This window comes from Triplophysa rosa, linkage group LG24 (genome assembly GCF_024868665.1).
Source record: "Triplophysa rosa linkage group LG24, Trosa_1v2, whole genome shotgun sequence".
Classification (NCBI taxonomy): domain Eukaryota; kingdom Metazoa; phylum Chordata; class Actinopteri; order Cypriniformes; family Nemacheilidae; genus Triplophysa; species Triplophysa rosa.
Genome location: NC_079913.1, coordinates 4,297,590 through 4,317,268, shown reverse-complemented (window position 1 = coordinate 4,317,268; position 19,679 = coordinate 4,297,590). Strand labels below are relative to the sequence as shown.

Below are 19,679 nucleotides of genomic sequence, written 5' to 3'. Positions count from 1 at the left end.
CACACACGCACACACACTCGTGCAGTTCATCTCTGACTGTGAATTTAATGTTGTTGATTCTGCTGGATGTTTCTCTCTCTATCTAAGAAATGCTTCATGTGTGCAGACGGACGCTTTTGTATCATAAGCAGTTAGAAAAATCACAATCCTGACAGTCCAACAAAAGAGTGTGAATCCTCATTATTGAACACATTTCAGAAACACGCGTGTCTTACAGTCAGACTGCCGCTGAAGTTCTTGTCATTCTGTCAGCATTGTTTCTTTGTTCAGTTTGTGAATAGACACAAGAACTTCACAAACACAACAATAATAACTGAAGAGAAGATTTTCTCTATGACCTGAACACATGACATCATACACTATTTAACATTTATACAGACATAAAATATCTGCTAGCCTTCAAATGACAACAGAAGGACAAAGTCCAAGTGTTTCTGTCACATTTGACATATTAAATGTTTCTTTTACGGCAGGGCTATATGTAAAGGTCAAACTGAGTCTAGTTAGGTGAAGATGATGAGAGTTTATTTGATATCATTTACACAACCTGCACTCATCTGAATTAATAATGTAACCGAGAGAAACATTCATATTAAAACTCCAAGAAATAAATGAAATATCAAACTGTTCTGCTCTTTATTTATACTGAAGCTTGAATATCTTCAGCCGAATCAGCGAAGCCAGTTTTCTGATGACAGATCTCTCTCTCACACACACACACAGTTCTTGGGTTTGAATGAGGATCTCTTTCATTTAAAGTCTCTTCTCATCCTGTAATCTCTCTCATCTGAGACTCCTGTTCCTCACGTTCTCATGTTAAAGAGCTTCTTCATGTGTCTGAAACACAGTTTATAAAAAGATGTCCATTACACAACATTTTCACAATATTAGATTTTATTTTAATTTAAAGGCATATGCCTAAATGTGTGTAATGTATAAGTAAATATATATTCATAAAATATATTCATATTATTTTGTTTCATTTTAAATGAACTAAACTAATATGTACACAGTAAAATCGTCAGTGTTAAAAAAAGGTCAAATGAACACTCACAAAGTATACCTGTATAATCCACACTCTCAAAGTACACCGTGAGAGTTAATTTGACCTTTTTTTTAAGTGTGCATTTATTTGATTAATTCCTTTGTTTGATAAAAATGCTTTTGAAATGCATGACTTTGACTGATTAATAAATAATTCCACAGCTCAATATTATTGTAATATGTAAATATGAATAAAGAATAAAGAGTAAGTGACACTGAATGCTGTTTGACCTGCAGTATATATATGGTCATCTAATGATAATATTCTACATTCATTTACAATAACACATCCTGGAAGAAGGTTGAGTCATCAAAATAAATATTATACAGTATATATCAACTAACCCTAAATAAATCTAATTCAGTATATTAGTTAAAAAATAAAAAATGTATTATAATAAAATAAAATAAGACAAATATAATATATTTTAATTTAATTCATATAATAATATAAAAAACAAAAAGATTTTCTTAGAGTACGGTAAAGAATATGGTATGGCCAAAGTAATGAGGAAAATCAGTGCTTGAGAACTGAACCTCATCAGTGTTCATACAGTCTGTGTAGACGTCTCAGAGAAACTCTCGATAAAACACACATATTATATTTATTATATTAAGGTTAATATCTCTGATTTTATAAATATATTCTGAGGAGACCGTCACAAAGATTAATTTGCATCTCCTTCTGAGCGACGATTAAGACGTCAAATAAAGTAAAGAAGAACACAGCTCAGATTTTGAGGATGAAGGCAGAAAAGCATTGACTTTGTGATGGAGTTTGGTCACCTCACCTGTATCAGTTTTCCAGCAGCGGTTACCAGAGCTGATCCCGGTCAGAAGAGATCTGATGCCCGTAACATGGGAAATGAAAGAAGGAAATATTATTCGTTTAGGATTTCATACGGAATGAAACATATAGCATTTTGAGGTTCATATGGTTTATTTGAGAATCGATAGGGATGGTCACAACAGCGGCAAATAAAGAGAGCCGCGGGGTCTTTCTGGATCAATAATTGGGCTCCAGACAGGTTTTGGTGAAGCTCTTTAAATAATTGATAGAAGTTGAATGAGGCAGAAATGAGGCTGAAGTCAAACAGTCGTCATAACCAGCAGAAGGACATTTGCATTGGGTTACTATTAAAAGCTTCTAATTAAAGCAACCAATATGTTCCTTTAGCAGCTCGCGGCGCTTCAGGGGTGTTGTGGTGACACGCCGGTCATTACCCCAGCTAAAAGCTCTCCATACATGAGAGAAGTGTTAACAGACGGATGGATGTCACGTCCTCCATCTGACCTTCAACAACACACACACGCACGCACACTAAAACTGACCCACATCTCTACTGTATGGTTGTTAAGACACATTACTGCAGATCAACAACCCTTCGTTGGAACAGAAAGAAGATCTCTTCAACGTCTCAGTTATTTCTCTCAGACATCAAACGTCATAAAGATTGAGAACTCGATCAGATGTGGTGAGCAGTGAAAGAGTGAAGTCTGTACCTTTGTAGTTTTGATTTTGTTTCCAGTAGCACAGCTCCAGCCTTTGAGATCCGGCAGAACTTTACATTCTTCTCCATCCAGACACGGCTCCATCTGACACCACCACTTCTGCTGAACTATAGAAGCTGAACATACACAAGCGCTGTTTACATAAATAACACAACACAACACAGATATGTTTATGAGGAGAGAATATTTAACACATTCATAAATATCTACATACTGTACCTACATTTTCCTAATAGCAGTAAGTGAATGATCACGACAGAAAGACATTACTGTACTGTATTTTAACTGTGAGCTGCGTGCAGCTGAAGTGGTTTAACCAGAGGAAATGATTCATAATTAATCGGCCTAAATTGTATTGTTTTTTATAATTGTATTATTTATTGTGCATCCCTAGTTGTGATGTGTGTGTCCAGCTGCTCGTTGTCATTTAATAAATGTCTCAAAGCATTATGGTCAAAATGATCACAATCCATCAGTTTAAACATCACGTTCAATCATAAATGTACTGATGGTCACTGACTCAATTCAGTGTTTTTAGATTCTTTAGTTAATATTTTAAATACACTTTTATATTGCTTTATATAAATTGTTTATATATTTTGTTTTAATATTAAATGTAGTTACATTTTTTAGGTTTAGTTTATTTAAATTTAGTATTTCCATAATTTGATCTTATTAAGACACCATTTCTAATTCTCATTTAGTTTAAATTTTTTTATAATATTTTTTTTTAATAATATTTTATTTGAGTTCTATTAACAGAAACGTCTTAACCTAACCGCAATGCATTACTTTAGTTAGCCTAATGAGTGCTACACTATTGTGTGTAAAATACATAAAAATCAACACACATTTCAATAAAAGTGTCAAAGATGATCATGATTTACAGTTATTGAGTATAATTATTTAGTTATTGCAAGTGTTTCATTCACAGTAATTGCAGATGGATCTGTGTGTGTGCGTGCTTGCGTGTCTTTAATGTAAGTCTGTCTGTATATGTTTTTCTTTAATGTAGATGTCAGCGGTACCGTCGACACACGAAGGAGCCGCTCTGGTGGTTCCAGCTACTTGACCCGGGAAACAGGAACATTTGACGGTCTGTGAGCGCTCCTCGATCTTGTTCTTATTACAGCATCGGTGTAACGCCACCACCTCGCATGTGCCCGTCCGCACGTGATGCTCTGCATCAAACACATCATCATCAAAGATGAGAGAAACACAGATGAAGTGTAGTGTATGTGTGTTTGTGAGTTCTTCAGGTTTTGTCTCCAGTGATGTTAAAGTGCAGCTGTTAGTATTTCACATGTTTACTCATCAGAGCACATGAATTATTGAAACACACTGCAGCTCTGTGTACTTTTAATTGCTTGTGATAGTTCATGTGCCGGGCTTTCTGTGTGTGTGTGTGTGTGTGTGTGCGTGTGCATGTTAAACTTAAGAATGAATCTCACCGAGATGATCCAGAGATGCAGAGAGAGTGAAAAGCATTAAAAGCAGCATCAGCATCAGTGTGTGTGTTTGAGCGTTCTGAAGAGACCTCCTCCACATCCTGAACACAAACACAACACATCCTACATTAACCATACAGAGACTGATCAAAGATCAGCTGAACATATGAGTGTGAATGTGTGTGTGTTTTTATAACAGTCAGAGGTGATCGTGTAACTTGGCTTCACGCAGCGGGTGCAATGAATCAGATGATCATTACCGGCATCTCTCTGGATCATTTACATCCTCACACAACTGATCATTCACTCATTCTGTATTTCATTACAACTGCACACACACACACAACTACAGCTTTTAAATAAAAACAAACCTGTCACCAGTCACAACACTACATTCAGTATGTTCAATGAATCTTTAGGAGGTATAAGAAGAATTTTTCTGTTGTGTTGAGTTCTACACTAAACAGGTGTGATGTTGCACTGATGTTCATCTGTTACTCATAAACGCTGTGTAATTGCTTTCAACGGTTTTTCTGTCAGATTACCTCACCAAAGCCTTTAATTTCAGCGCCGTGACGTGTTTTCTCATTTAGATTCCGTCATATGAGCGTGAATAGTGTTTTTAATTTTAAAAGCTCTTCATGTTTAATTTAGAGCCTCTGGACATTCACATCACTTACATGTGTGATCGCACGGATCAAGAGAAGTTTGGAGAATTTCAAACAATGATAAAATGTTCTGTTTAAAGAATGAATTTGTGCTTTCTGCACGCTCTCGTCCTGAACTCCATCTTCCTGGGATCATGTGATTCATCTTCATCATGTCTCATGAAGAACGTCCAGACAAACATCCCCCTCTCTCTCTCGACCTTCATTTCTTCAACACAGATGTGAATGTCGTTCCTGTGACTCCGAGCCGAATCACAAACCTCAGCAGAAAATCTCTTTCACTCAACCTTTCTCATCACACTTTCTCTCATCTCGCCTCTGTCCTGAATCTCAATCCGCCCTCAGTTTTAATATCTTACGTCACAGTAAATCACTTACAATAGAAATAAACTGACAGTGTGTTGTGTATTTATTGCTGAGAAATCACAGAAAACTCTTTACAGGAGCAGAAGATCTTCTCACCGCAGGTGAACTGAAGCTCAGTGAAAACAGTGGAGAAAAAAACCAAGAGAGACACTGACACACAAACATTAACATCTCACAACACCTCAAAAATATTATGAGACAAACTTTCGGAAACGAGCCTATAAAAGAGCCAAAGATTTATAGGCGTTTATTTACACATCGAGAATTAGAAACAGTAAGGTGTTTTTTTTATTGCTGGTTATTCTCACGAAGGCAGAGGACACACATCTCACAGAAAAACCGAAAGAAACAAAATGCTCGTGTGTGAATGAAATCATGTTATGAATGTGTAAAGTTAAAAGTGTCTTGAGTGAAGTGAAGAACACATTCACACTCTTCTGGTGTAGTTTTTGTTCTCTCTTTAATTTCTGTCTGATGTTTCAATCAATGACTGCAGATTCTCTTCGCCACCATTAGACCCTCGACTCATATCTCTCTCTCTCTCTCTCTCTCTCTCTCTCTCTCTCTCTCTCTCTCTCTCTCCCTCTCTCTCCCTCTCCCCCTCCCCCTCTCTCTCTCTCTCTCTCTCTCTCTCTCTCTCTCTCTCTCTCTCTCTCTCTCTCTCTCTCTCTCTCTCTCTCTCTCTCTCTCTCTCTCTCTCTCTCTCTCTCTCTCTCTCTCTCTCTCTCTCTCTCGCAAATGTTTTTTTTTTAGTTTGTCGGCGTAATATGAACAGTCTATTTTTAATCTGGATTTAATTGCTCTTGAACACAGAAGTGACTCTCATCGGGACATTTTATGACCTCTGAACACATGACAGCACCTCTCACCTCCTGTAAACACTTCATTCATGACTTCAGAAAACGCACACACATATCTCAAACTCTCATTTGAATGAAAGACATGGATGAACCGGAGAGCTTTGACTTACAGTATGTCACAGTTTAAAAAAAGATCAAGATGCATCCACAACACACTTTAATATCATCCGGAGAGCATTAATACATGAACACTTATTGTCTGACGGAGTCTGACGGAGAACAACACACACTGAAAACAAGCAAATCATCTCCAGAAACTGGTTAAACACAAGTGTCCCATTATTAATCTGACCGACTCCTACAGTATAAGCTCTAGAACAAAAAGAGATCTTTTACTATTCAACCAGTCAGAGGCTTATACTGCAATTCTTTATTCTTTCTGTGTGTTGTAAACTTTGCTTTGAACAACTGAAAACTCTCCCGTCTCCTAAAGCAAAACATGAAATATCATCATGAGCTTGTACTGTATAAACCCAAGAATATGCTCAAAAGATCAACATGAGGCGGAAAAAGATAAATCGACACAACAGCAAACATACAGGATGAAATAAGCAAACACTGGACTGAATATTTAGTAGTCATATTGTACACACAGTTCCTTCTGTTCATTCTGATCAGCTCATGACAAATAAATGTGTAAATGTGTCATATGGTGTGACAGCAAAATGGATGAAAAAAATTACAATGACATTAAATCTCTTTAATGCTATTTTGGATTATAAATATAAATATTATTAATATAAAAACACAGCTTTTTAACTGATTGATTTCTAAATTTTTGCTATGTCACACCATAGGACACATGTACGATATAGTTTCCCACATTCCTCTCTCTGTCTCTCAGCACAAACTGTTCTGAGATTAACACAACAATCAATCAAGGTGATGATGACCAACAACAACAGCACAAACACACTCAGCTGCCGCATCTCAGGTTGTCCCCATTACATTACAGCCGTGTAATAACCTGATGATGATTATGGAGGGGTTAAATGTAAATAAATAAAATGTGATGAGTAAACAGCCCAATAGCATGGGGAAGATGTACAGTAACAGATATTTCAGTCTTAACCAGATATTACCATTTTCTGAAAATATACTATGGTATGCTCATCAGAGAGTGAAAATAAAGATTCTCAAGATCATGAAGATGTCAACGTAAGGCTCGTGGTGCTGAAAACAGTCACAGACCCCGCGTGCGCGAGCGCATGTGAATACGTACATGCAGAGTGTTTTATATGAATGTTTGATTTAAAACCTTTTTAATCATCAAGCTTTTAGGTTAAAATGGCTTCCATCCTGTAGGTGACATTTAATCCGTTTTTCGTCTTCTAGTTTGTTTCAAATGGTATAACAATGTGACATGGAATTACAAAAGTACAAATAGGCTGTCTCTCTTAATTATGATGGGCCTTTAAAAGGCTATAAATAATTAGGGAAAAAATCATCAAAAGTCTGTTTAAAACCGTTTAATGTGGAGAAATGAACATCCCACTGTCAGTATTTAATATCAGTCACTGATGTGTGCACGAGCTTACTCATATACTGTGCTGGTACTGTAATACTAATGTAATAATATGTTTATTGATATTAAGGAATGATGATTCTGGCACTCCAGCAGACCTCACTAAAAAAACTTAACACGTCTCCAAAAACCAAATAAGGTACCATAGTACATTACTGAAGGGCAGAAACTTGTGATCTGATATCATCTGACACACCTGCAGCATCAATCTCACCTGAGCTCGAGACACACGACACATGAATTACTACAGAAATCATTCATGAGTTTGTACCTGCCGCACCTGAGCGCTGCTCATCAGTCCATCCGATCACAGTCCGATCTGAGTCCACGCGCTCCAGCGATCAGCAGAATTTCACATGATCTTGACGCGAGCGCGAGCTCATCATCTCGAAACTCTGCGGATGACGTTTATTCCTCTCAAAAATCAACCACTTCAAACTAAATACTAAATACAGTGTGACGAATAAGAATAGAGCGAAAGAGAGAAGAGAGAAACAGATGCTGCGCTTCTCTGATATTCACCAACACTGACTCCATACTCACACTCACCCTCACACCTCTCTCTCTCTCTCTCTCTCATATACACTACACGCACACCACCTGTGTGACATCACGAGTGAACATTGTACACATTAATCCCTCATGAACATTAACTGTTACCCTCTGCTAAAAAAAGAGAAGTACTTTTTATAATATTCATTATTATAATTTAAAATTTATGATTCACGTTCTTTTCTTCTGTGTATTATGTTTACAAATGTATTGTTATAACGTTGAAATGCATCCCTTGTACTATTTTCAATATAAATGTTTATAATTAAAAAAACAAAAACATTAACTGTTACCCATAGATTATCTACAGTAATATATCCGCGTTTTATTTGCTGTAACGCTACTAAATCACACATTTACTATGGTGTCACCTTACAGTAGTCAAATGGTAATACAAACGGGAAACAGACTACATTTTTAACGTGTATACATAAGTAGCCTATTCAGTTTATTGTTTAACCCGTTTTCATTTACGTCATCCCACAGTATAGCCTACTGTATGTTATGAACACGTGTCAGTTAATATCACGCAAAGTTCTAAGCATTATTATACTATATTATATATTATATTATTTGGTCAATCAGATGACGTTATTTGTTGAGAAACAGTGTGTGGATTTCAAAGGGTTCCGGTGCTGTTTTTACATGGACACGTGGCGCCACCGTGTGGACGTTAAACGAGAATTTATATTTCATTCTCCTGAGGTGAAACAATAACACGCTATTTAAATCGACACATTAATGCGAGTATGCTACATAACCAACAGATCATATGTTTTAAAACATAAGTAAAATACTGCAATGAATTCAAAAATATGTTCTGCTTTTTTAAATATTGTGATAAGAGAGACAAAAAGAAATACATATCTGGGATATTTATCAATAAACCACAGATCTGTTAAAGGTTAATGCATGACGGGACAATGACTGAAATGAACGAGTTTTATTAACTATATTAAGAGAAAAGTCACTGAATGCGTCTGTGTCGTCATCTTAGTAAAATTTATTGTAGAGTCACATTGTCACCAGCATTCAGAAAATCCCTCGTTATAAATCTTCGTACGATATACTTACCAAACAGGAAAAAAGATGCACCAAAATTTCTAGATTTGATTTGAAAAAACGAGTATTTGTCATTAAAATGATTGTCATCTTGAAGTTTGCTTTCCAAAGTTGAAATTAAGACTAAAAAAGGCAAATGAATGATGTGTTGATAAGAGAGTGCAGTGCAGTGACCCTCTGAGGACACTGAGAGTTCAAAGGTCAGAGGGTGAAGTGAGGCATCAACGGCTTTTGAAGTTCATGAGCTCCATCATCAGCTTAACATTCCTCCTTCACATAGATCTGATCATCTGTGTCTGATTCCAGATGCTCCATACGATCCGTTTGTCCGTTCATGATCTCGTCTGGTGTTTTCATGAACCTGATGCACACACACACGCACGCACACATGTGACTCATGAGAACTCCGATGTTTGAGTTTAATGAGAGCGAATGGAAATTATGTTCACCTGAAGAGAAGTCTCTGGCCCGGCTCTTTCCTGATGATGTTCAGTTTATAGTAGTGTCTCAACGCTCGGGACATCTTCTCATATGTCATGTTGGTCCTGTTCTGTCATATGAAAAATAAAAGAAATCCTCTTTTTAATTTAAGAAATAGTTTAAATATACAGAATTAAATCAATATGCAGACTGTTAAAATATATAGAAGATAGACATTTTCATGATAAATGTGTTTAGTCAAGAGCACAGTAGTTGTTAGTTACCTTATGATTCCCCCACAGACGGGCCAAACCGTTAGGATCCATAATGCGGAAGACTTTGGTGTCGCGATCTTCCCAGCGGATGTAATTCTCATATCGACTGTCAGACAGAAGCTGATAGACGTAATCCCACAAGAGTCTGCAGTCTGATGAAAAAACATATGACATCATCATCAACAAAAGACCACACCCACCACATAGTCATCAACAGAAGACCACACCCACCACATCGTCATCAACAGAAGACCACACCCACCACATCGTCATCAACAGAAGACCACAACCACCACATCGTCCTCAACAGAAGACCAAACCCACCACATCGTCATCAACAGAAGACCACACCCACCACATCTTCATCAACAGAAGACCACACCCACCACATCTTCATCAACAGAAGACCACACCCACCACATGTCATCAATAGAAGACCACACCCACCACATCGTCATCAACAGAAGACCACAACCACCACATCGTCCTCAACAGAAGACCACACCCACCACATCGTCATCAACAAAAGACCACACCCACCACATCGTCATCAACAGAAGACCACACCCACCACATCTTCATCAACAGAAGACCACACCCACCACATCGTCCTCAACAGAAGACCACACCCACCACATCATCATCATCATTTTACTGAAACTGTAGGCTTGTTCGACTTGATGCAGCGCCGCAAGATCCGACAGGCGGATGACATCAAAGTACCGCGAGAGCATGTCATCCGCCTGTCGGATCTTGCGGCGCCGTCGAACAAGCCTTGTGTGTGTGTATTATGGGATGGAGTCTCACCAGCTATACGGCCGATGGGCATGGCCTGCTCCTCAGGTGGAGACACAGGCATAATGATCTGGTTGCGGTAGTGTCGATCGTCCTGCAGGGGGAGCTGTAGAGGCGTCTGGTGACCAGCTAGGTTCAGGGCATGGGTGGGGTAGTGAACGGTGTTGTGATGTTGACCTTTGACCTCTCGACCGTTTTCCTGAGGCGTCCGGCTGTGTCTGAAGTCGCCCGGCGTGGCTCCTCTGCCCGGGCTCAGCAGCAGCGGGTGCATGATGGCGCTGGGCATGAGCTGGATGACCCGGGGCTGCACCGCCTCCTCTTGACTTGGGCTCACGGGCCGCGGGCCTTCACGGGGAAGGGCGCAGTGCCCGTTGGGGGCGGCGGGCGACACGGACAGCGGGTACATGTCGTCCAGTAGATGATGGTTGCTGTCGGGCAGCTGCGAGGAGCCGTGCTGGGGGTCTTCAGCTGAGGTGGGACGGGGGTGCTCGACGGATGGGCGCAGCAGTGCGGGGTGATGGGGCGAGCGTGAGCGATGACGTAATTCAATGGTGGGGGGCTGCAGTGACAGGCTGTCTGTACCGCGGGCTGGTCGACGTACCGTTTCTGATGAAGAGAGAGAGAGAGATTAATCCTCAGCAATAAAACACACTTTTATTTAAATACTGAGAAAGATTTTCATTTCAACTGCTTTTAATCTCACAACACACTGAAGAAATATAAAAAAGCACAAAGCACAATAAACATCTTAAAGGTCTAAAGCAGGGGTCTTCAACGTTTTTCGGGGCAAGGACCCCTTAGATAAGAGATGCATGGAGCAGGGACCCCCTTATACTAAATGTGTAAACAGAGCTATTTAAATAGAAACAACCCTTATTGTCACAGCAATATTATGTTAAGACATTACATTAGCACTATTATGCATGTTATTGTTGCACATACAAACTTTTCTGTGTATTATTTGTATTGTTAATATAGATTGCCAAATTATTTTAAGGGATTTGCAGCGTCATCCATTTTCATTTTACTGTGAGATGGACTGTTAAACATTTACTTATCCTGAACCTTTTTTTAATTAAGGCTTCAATGAAATGACTGACCCTGGGTAATGGCACAAAAACTATTCTAGTGGAGGTAGAGGTTGTCTCTGGATGCGAAAGAAATCAGTGCAGATGTTATGCATTCTGTTGTAAAAGCAGGCCGTTTTAATACGTGTCATTCTTTTTTCTTCTTTTTTTCGCTTCTCTGTGTGTTATAGAACACACCGCTATTTTATAATTCTGAGCTCCGTTGCCTTTCTCGTGGATCAAAATTCACCGTTTTTTTCTGCAGAGCATCAAGAGCAACATGCAACGAGTCCGCGTTATTTTTGGGGCAACTTGTTTGACGTGCACCATCAGTACACGGTGTTTCACTGATTTTAAACACGATAGTTTACAAAGCAGAAGCGGTGCGGTCATTTGCCTGTCAAATTAGCGCTTTGCAGCTTTAACAAATTTGAACAGAAGTTCAGAAATATATGACAATGCACTTTATTTGCACGGAACTGCTTGACAGACAATGCACTGATTCTAATCCTACAGTCTTGAAAGAAAGACATAGGTACTTATTTGATTTAGGCCCTACCAGTTCTTTCCGCGCGGTCGCGCACATACGCAGCTTTAAGATAACATTGGTTGTAATATTTCTGTACCCATGCTTTACGTTTTTAACAAAAAGTTGCCTGTGAGTAAACAGTAATTAGCGGACCCCTTGCAGTTCCACCGCGGACCCCCGGTTGAAGACCCATGGTGACTCTAAAGGAAAGATCTGAGTGATGTTGAGAGATTGACACTTCAGATCTGTGTAACTCACAATAACAGCGGTGTGTTTCTGTCATTGATCAGAATGATGGATTCAGAGTGTCAGTTGATCTGACGTTTTGCACTTCTCTTTACTGTACATGTTGTTTTTGTCTTCATACTTCGTGATGTGTTTGCTTTAAATATACTTGTGTTTCCTGGTAAAACAGGTTTGACATTCCTCACACTCACTTCCTCCTGTTTTCTCATCATCACACATGGAAATAAATATCATGTATTATTTATAGTAACAGAAGACGATCATGTGCTTCAGTAGCTACGGTTACATGCACATTTTCTGATTCAAAGAGAATAAAATCATTCAGTGTTTACATGAACATAAAATAAAGTGATCAGATTCACGTTTGCACTTTGTGAACACTGAATGAATATCCAGAGATGTATACCGCCGTTTCAACATAAACACACACAGTATCTTCATCAGGGGCACAAGTGTTGTGCTGCTTAAAATGATCATCATCAAGCTGTAAAAACATGCCCAAAACAAAGCATCATGATGAAATGTGAATGTCCTGAATATATGTCACTGTGTGGTCAATCTGTGTGTTGTGTGTCATGACTCCATCACTGCACATATGCAGAATATCACAGTTTGAGTTCTCAATCTGATCAAGTGTTCACATGACCTATCGGCTGTTTGATTATACACTTCATACTGTGTGTTCATCTGATCATAAATTCTGCAGTAAATTCACAGCGTGTCTCACCTTCAAGTCTGTGAGGCTGCAGTGGATCAGTCAGTGAATGAAATGAACCCACAGGAAAATATGTGTGAGGCTTTCTCTGTTTCATGATGTGCTGCAGAAGTTCATACAACACATCTCCTGCAAAACAAACACAACATCACAATTTACATCTATCTACACTTTCACTTATCAAACGCATGACTATTTCTTATGTAGTGTCACCTGAAGCAGACACGCACACGCACACGCACAATAAATCAAGTACAAGGAAGTGATCAATCTTCATGAAAACTCTTACATCAAAGAGCTTATAGCCAGAAACTCACACACAAACAAACACGTCTGGTTTATTATCTCCATGGGGAGAGTCCATAATGATTTTTATACTGTACAAACGGTTATATATTTTATCCCCTACCTCTAAACCTAAAGATCATAGAAAGCATTTTTAGTTTTTCAAAAAATAGCATTCATGATTTATATGCTTTTTTGACACAAGTCCCCATGAGTTGGTGTGTATTTGGGTTTAGGTCCCCACCGGGATATAAAAACAAGGCCACGCACACAGTGTGTCAGTGAGGAGGGAAATTCCTGGTGTGAGCAGGTGACGGTTGTGGTTCTGTTACACACATGAACTTCCTTACTGGCCGTTTACCCAACATTTAACTTCCTCTATGAGGAGTGAAGACAGAAATTAATTTGTCATGTGTTATTAAGATGATGTACACATTAAAAACTATTCACCTGTCATACACAACAACAATGGACCAATCAGACACATTAGGGGCGGGGCCAGCAGCTTATGAAGTCACAATAAAATTGTTTTCAAACACAAAGACACACCCGGTGAACTTTATATGCAATAAATGCAGCACTCCCTCACATGAACGTGAACACTGTTTAATGCGTGTTTGTGTAACCTGAGTGTGGAGAGCGGTATCTGAAGTCTTCTTTGGTGAGCAGCAGAAGAGCTTTGCCGTTCATCTGAAAACTTCCACTGGAGATGGGCCGCAGTGCAAACTCACGCTCGGCCCACCGGAGCCACTGACACACATCCTCTCTGCTCCAGAACACCGGCTGTGTGCCTGCACACCAACACACACACAAGACATGATGCATTATTAGTAAGAAGAGAAGAAAGAAATGTATCATATATTGAAGGAGCCATTCTTTTGCTGTTTCTGAAGCTTTGATCATGTTTTTTTGGGTGTTTAACAATGGATGGTCATGTTTCTAGTTTCAAAAAACGCTTTATATTTCACATATTTCAATTCTATTGTTCACCGCTGTCCCTCTTTTAACAAAACAACTGGATTTCTTACGGTCTACATAAAATCCCTCCTTCCGAAACACTCTGATTGGTAAAGCTGACCAGGTCTGTCGTGATTGGTTCCCCGCTTAGAGCGTGTGTCTGAAGATGTCCCACCCATACCATATCAGCGAGCTTACGCTTCTCAGGCTGTTGTGATTGGTCGGTCCCCCTCTCAGTGCACATGTATTCATAAACTTTGGCTTTTGGCAATAAACAGTAACAATGGCGTCAACTACACTTCATCAGTTAAACACATGCAGATCGATCGAAGTGTAACGGAGGTTTTTTCCTACTATGGCGAGGGAAATGACACCGGACCGATTGGGTCAGACCGGTTATATTACTTAACACTAATAACAGAAGCGTTAGTTTTGCCTTTTTATATTGGACCTAAATTGGATAATAAAACAAGCAGATTGACTAGGAGACATTTGCAAGCAGGACTTCAAAGGACGTTTCATAGAAGTGTTTTAGAGGTATATTCCTCTTCTCTTTTTTGTCCTTTTACGCCCTTTTTTGGCGTATTCCTTTGGGCGGAGGTTTTTCAAAAGCTCGGAATAGTGACATCATTTACCCGGGAACTATAGGGCTGTAGCCTGATTCCAGCCGTTCTCTGTAGTCCTTGAAAAGCGAATTCTGTTAAAGACAATACCTCGCTTGGCACTGAACTTTGAGCTTTATCATTTTGCAGATATTGTTTATGCTCTAACAGCAACATTACACACTAACTAAAGGTTGAAAATTGGCATCACGGGGAATGGCCGCTTTAAATGAATGAAGGCAATAAATTAATGTCGGTCTGTCATCTGAACTGTTCCCATCAGCCCCTGCAGCATATATAAACCGCCGGCTTGCGTTAACAGCAGTGACGGCATATTTCCTCACACAGCTCTTATCTGCTCAATAACTGTGACATCTACAAATCACACAAAAACATTCATCATGTCTTCCTCTGGAGCTACACGAGAGAGAGATCCTCTGTGACAACCCGGCCCACAGCCGTATGTGTGTGTGTGTGTTTGTGTGATACTAATGTTTAGTAACTTTTGAAGTTTTTTTTCACAACAATAAAACATTAGTACATGAATGTTGTGTGTGTGTCGGATCTTCACACACCCTTGACTGTCTCACATCACACAAACCTGTAGAACACGCTCATCACCTCGCTCCTGAGCTCTGTGTGTGTGTGTGTGTGTGTGTGTGTGTGCGTGTGTGTGTGTGTGTGTGTGTGTGTGTGTGTGTGTGTGTGTGCAGTAGCAGTAATGACTCACGCATGCCATCAGGTGTTTGTGTGTTTAATGATAGAAGTTCAAAGGTCATGTGGGGGTCACAGAAACATCCACTGATGAATCCATGACTACACAAACCTCCCAGTGTCTCCCACAATGCACTCTGACAGTAAATCACAACACCTCTTGAATGACACACACACACACACACAGGCAGGCATGCATGCACGCACACACACTCTCGTCCTCTTTTCTTTATCATAAGATATTTTTGTTCTGGAAACTCAGCAGTGATCTACAATGAAGTTTATGATGTTACACACGTGTATCTGTGTGTCCATCTTGGGAATCACGTGTCACTGCTCAAATATGTTTAAACTAACAGCAGGACACGCCCACAACACGCCACTGATGATAACACAGGCAGGTCAAAACAGATTCTGAAGGAAATCCATTTCAAACAGTTGCTGTAGAACTTTAAACAACATTCATGTAACCAAATGATGTGTGTTCCCTCCCATAACTCTCTCGCTTGCTCGCGCTCTCTCTCTCTCTCTCTCGCTCTCTCCAGACATGTTCTGAACAGGAAGTGTGAGTTGTTATTGGCCGTTGGCATGTGAGGACAGTTTCTCTTTCAGAGCGAGTGAGTGAGGGAGGGAGGGAGAGAGAGAGAGAGAGAGAGAGAGAGAGGAGGAGCAGTGCTCAGGGTTCGGGCAGGAAGTGAAGTCGGCCCACTCAGGAAATTCCTCAGGATGAGAGAGGCAGGAAATTTCCCCACTGAAAGAGAGAGTGTGTGCGCTTGTGTACACACACACACACACACACACACACACACACGCACACACACACACACACACACTGAGTGCAGTGTCTGTCTGAACACATGCAAACCAACTGAATTATATTGACAGCAGAGCATTTAATAATTCATAATCACATCTAAACTGAACTGAATTTACATCTTCATCTGTAACTGTGTGTTTGTAGATGTCGCAAACATCATTTAACAACAAAATCTCAAATCAGAAATAAGCTTTGAACTAAACGTAACAGTTTTTATCATTTAAAGATTTTTTTCAAAGACTAACACACGCACGCACACAGACACACACGCACGCACGCCTACACACACACACTTCCTCCACAGGAAACCGAGGAAGCATTTCTGCCCACTCTGCAATTTCCTTTTTCTTTCTGTTTTTTCATTCAATCTTCCTTCCTTTTCTACAACCCCCCACAACACCCACAATACACACACAAACGGCAGTTTCTTTTCAAGGCTCAAACTTAAACACACATAAATACACTTTTGCACAAAGAATTGCACAAACACAAAACATGCAGTAAATACACAAAAACAGCCAACAACCTCATGATCTCTCTCTCACACACACACACACACACAGATCTGTGTGCAGGCATTATCACTGTCAGGAAAACACAACCGGCTGCCAGCCAACAGAGATGCTCGGAAGTTCTGCTGTTTATTCCCTCCCCCCTCTCTCTCTCACACACAGATCTCTGAGTGAAAGCAGAATGTTGAGTTCAAGTGTTCAACACTTCTTTAAGAGCCAGTGAGATATTCTTCAGAAACTGTCTGTCTCTCTGTCTGTCTGTCATGTGCATGAGATGTGTGTGTGCATGCATGTGTGCGTGCGTGTGATGTGAGAGTGAGACAGATCACAGGAATTCATAGAGGAGGAACTAAGCGTTTGGAAGAACTTCTCTCCTGATGTATAAACAACTGTGATCACTCCTCTGACCAAACAGACAAAACACAACACACAAATGCACATGGGTTTGTGTGCTATTGAAAACTGTAGTGTGTGTGTGTGTGACTCACGCAGGTGTGCAGGCAGTCTGGTTGGTTCCTCTTCTGTTCTGGCATTTGTTGAAGGGGGCGGGGCATGACCTGGAGAGGAAGTGGAGTTTGGCAACGGACTGGCAGCAGGACTGAACGTGCTCCTCTCCTGCTGAACACACACACACACACACACGCACACACACACGCACACACACACACACACACACACACACACACACACACGTTACTACAGGAACACACCCATAAACACAAACTGAGGGTGCATCCACCTTAATCACTGTGTGTGCATGTGTGTGTGTGTGTGTGCGTATGTGTGTGTGTGTGTGTGTGTGTGTGTGTGTGCGTGCGTGTGCTTCATGCTGATTGTTTGACCTGTGAAGTCAAGTGAAGTGTAGAACAAAAGTGTAAAATCTGTTATGAAAGCAGTTTGACACTGAACCTCAGATAACCCTGAGAACAGAGGTCATAGTGAGGTCACTGAACCTGAAGATCTTCATGTGTGCTCTGACTGATCCTCATGTGTTTGACCTGTAAGAGAATAATCTAAACACACTTCTGTGTTGATGTAATTTCACTTCTCTCAATCACACATTACTGTCCATACAGAGTCACAGAGAACTGAAATTATGAGTCACGCATCCATGCGTTTCCAGAGTAAAAACTGACGAACACAACTTCTCCAAACATTAACAACAAGAAAACACACAGAATCAAACACGCTTCATTCGTTTATCACCGGACAGACAAACAGAACAGAACACATGTGAACATTTCTGTCAGATAACATCACAGGTGACACTAGAACAACAGAATCAAAAACATTGCCATCCCAAAACACGTCCAAGAGATTTGAAAACATGAATGACACTAAACCTTTACTGAAAAACAACTGTATGATGATAATGTAAATAACATGACTGTGAGTGTGATTGAGTGTTTTTTTTACACCTGTGGGTTCTGTAATGTCATTCCAAGACGTTCCAAAGTCACAAAACTGAAAATGATCAACTCTATTAAAGCCGCAGGTGAAGTGAGTTTACCCGCGTTTATCTACACAATATCAACCAGTCTGTACATCCGTATACTGTCACTTGTTATTGTTATGATTACAGCACCATAAACACCTTGAAAAACAAGAGAAAGATGAATTTCATAAACAACCTGCTGAATGTTCTCTAACAAACACATCGGATATGAAGATGACAGAGAAATTATGCTCAATGACACAGACACACGTGAAGGCACAAAGTCTCAGTGTTCGTGTTTATTTATGATGTTTCCGTCACTCTGTTACTAAATAACTCACACAAACAAACCGATCCAAACGTGTTCACTAACGGTGGTCAAAGTCCCGGATCTGATCTACACACATAAAATCTAAAAAAACATTTCAACTTCACTCGTGTTTCACTTCTATCCGTCATTGAGAAACACGCACTGAATCTTCAGTACAGACACACACTCAGCGTGAACGTGAGCTCGTGTCGCTTGTTTGATTCTAATGTATCTGACATGACAACTTGAAATCATCACCAGTGTCAAAAACACGCGAGAGATCAGGCCCGATCTATGGCTGATCTATAACTGGTCAACTCAGCGTTAGCAGCAACAGATGATTGATGATCAGACACGCGTGACAGTGACCCGCATCCTACACTCACACTCACCCACCCGAGATTCGATCACGAAGAGTCTGGTTTACCTTAACAATCACCTGCGATGGAGAGTCGGACATGTCGCGCCGAATGTCAGGAAGTTCGCGTGTTTCCACTTTCCTCTCCCGTGTGTTTCCCAGAAAATAAAGCCGCAAAACCTTCCGCGTCCGATGGGATAATCTTCCACGCGGCTTTAGTTCGCTCGTGGACGCGTCGGCCTGGCCTCGCCCCGCGCGCGACGCTTCAACTTCTCGGTTTTGTTGTTTGTAAAAGCGCAAAAAGGCGCAACATTGCGGCAGCGCGATGGTTAACACCTTCCTGGAAGCGTCGCTCGCGCAACGCGCGGAACCTTATTGATCCGGACGCGCCGCGGCGAAATGACGTGGATTCCCGGCAGCGCGCTCCGCGTCTTAAAGGGAAACGCGACGCATGAAACCCTGCTGTAATGCGGAACACACAGCGCTGATCCCTTTAAACCAGCAGCTTTGTTTCTAACGACAGCAATTTATAGATTACATATTAACCGTTATTACACAAGTTCATATATGGATACAAATATATCCGCTTACCATCGTTTATTAAA

The 19,679-nt window shown here is 40.3% G+C and overlaps 2 protein-coding genes across 6 annotated transcripts; both read right to left on the bottom strand.

Annotated features, from left to right (window-relative positions):
• Positions 1 to 514: 514 nt before the first annotated feature.
• Positions 515 to 7,968, bottom strand: LOC130548047 (chemokine-like protein TAFA-2). 2 transcript variants are annotated; one of them, XM_057324486.1, is made up of 6 exons: positions 7,695 to 7,968; positions 4,008 to 4,105; positions 3,585 to 3,737; positions 2,548 to 2,672; positions 1,836 to 1,888; positions 515 to 837 (listed from the first exon to the last, which is right to left on the bottom strand). In XM_057324486.1, exons 2-5 carry the CDS (start codon positions 4,102 to 4,104, stop codon positions 1,859 to 1,861), a joined length of 405 nt encoding a protein of 134 aa, XP_057180469.1. In that variant the 5' UTR covers position 4,105; positions 7,695 to 7,968; the 3' UTR covers positions 515 to 837; positions 1,836 to 1,858. The 2 variants fall into 2 exon arrangements, with proteins under 2 accessions (XP_057180469.1, XP_057180470.1); XM_057324487.1 differs by having other exon boundaries at positions 7,704 to 7,968.
• Positions 7,969 to 8,958: 990 nt separating this feature from the next.
• Positions 8,959 to 19,676, bottom strand: etv6 (ETS variant transcription factor 6). Of its 4 annotated transcripts, none has more exons than XM_057324205.1 (8): positions 19,156 to 19,676; positions 17,460 to 17,589; positions 13,996 to 14,160; positions 13,097 to 13,213; positions 10,540 to 11,133; positions 9,742 to 9,884; positions 9,487 to 9,587; positions 8,959 to 9,398 (listed from the first exon to the last, which is right to left on the bottom strand). In XM_057324205.1, the coding sequence occupies exons 1-8, from the start codon at positions 19,174 to 19,176 to the stop codon at positions 9,296 to 9,298; spliced, it is 1,374 nt and encodes a 457-aa protein (XP_057180188.1). In that variant the 5' UTR covers positions 19,177 to 19,676; the 3' UTR covers positions 8,959 to 9,295. The 4 variants fall into 4 exon arrangements, with proteins under 4 accessions (XP_057180188.1, XP_057180189.1, XP_057180187.1 ...); XM_057324206.1 differs by having other exon boundaries at positions 17,460 to 17,586; XM_057324204.1 differs by having other exon boundaries at positions 17,460 to 17,586; positions 19,144 to 19,675.
• Between the last annotated feature and the right edge of the window lie 3 nt (positions 19,677 to 19,679).

What these genes read in the sequence shown, in the direction of transcription:
- LOC130548047 (XM_057324486.1), bottom strand. Translation starts at nt 4,104, where the DNA reads ATGTGGAGGAGGTCTCTTCAGAACGCTCAAACACACACACTGATGCTG. An exon ending in TGCATCTCTGGATCATCTCG is followed by an intron (nt 3,738 to 4,007) that starts GTGAGATTCATT and finishes TGTTTGATGCAG; the next exon opens with AGCATCACGTGCGGACGGGC. An exon ending in ACAAAATCAAAACTACAAAG is followed by an intron (nt 1,889 to 2,547) that starts GTACAGACTTCA and finishes TACGGGCATCAG; the next exon opens with ATCTCTTCTGACCGGGATCA.
- etv6 (XM_057324203.1), bottom strand. Translation starts at nt 19,176, where the DNA reads ATGTCCGACTCTCCATCGCAGGTGATTGTTAAG. An exon ending in GCCCATCGGCCGTATAGCTG is followed by an intron (nt 9,885 to 10,539) that starts GTGAGACTCCAT and finishes TTTTTTCATCAG; the next exon opens with ACTGCAGACTCTTGTGGGAT. An exon ending in GTCTGTGGGGGAATCATAAG is followed by an intron (nt 9,588 to 9,741) that starts GTAACTAACAAC and finishes TTCATATGACAG; the next exon opens with AACAGGACCAACATGACATA.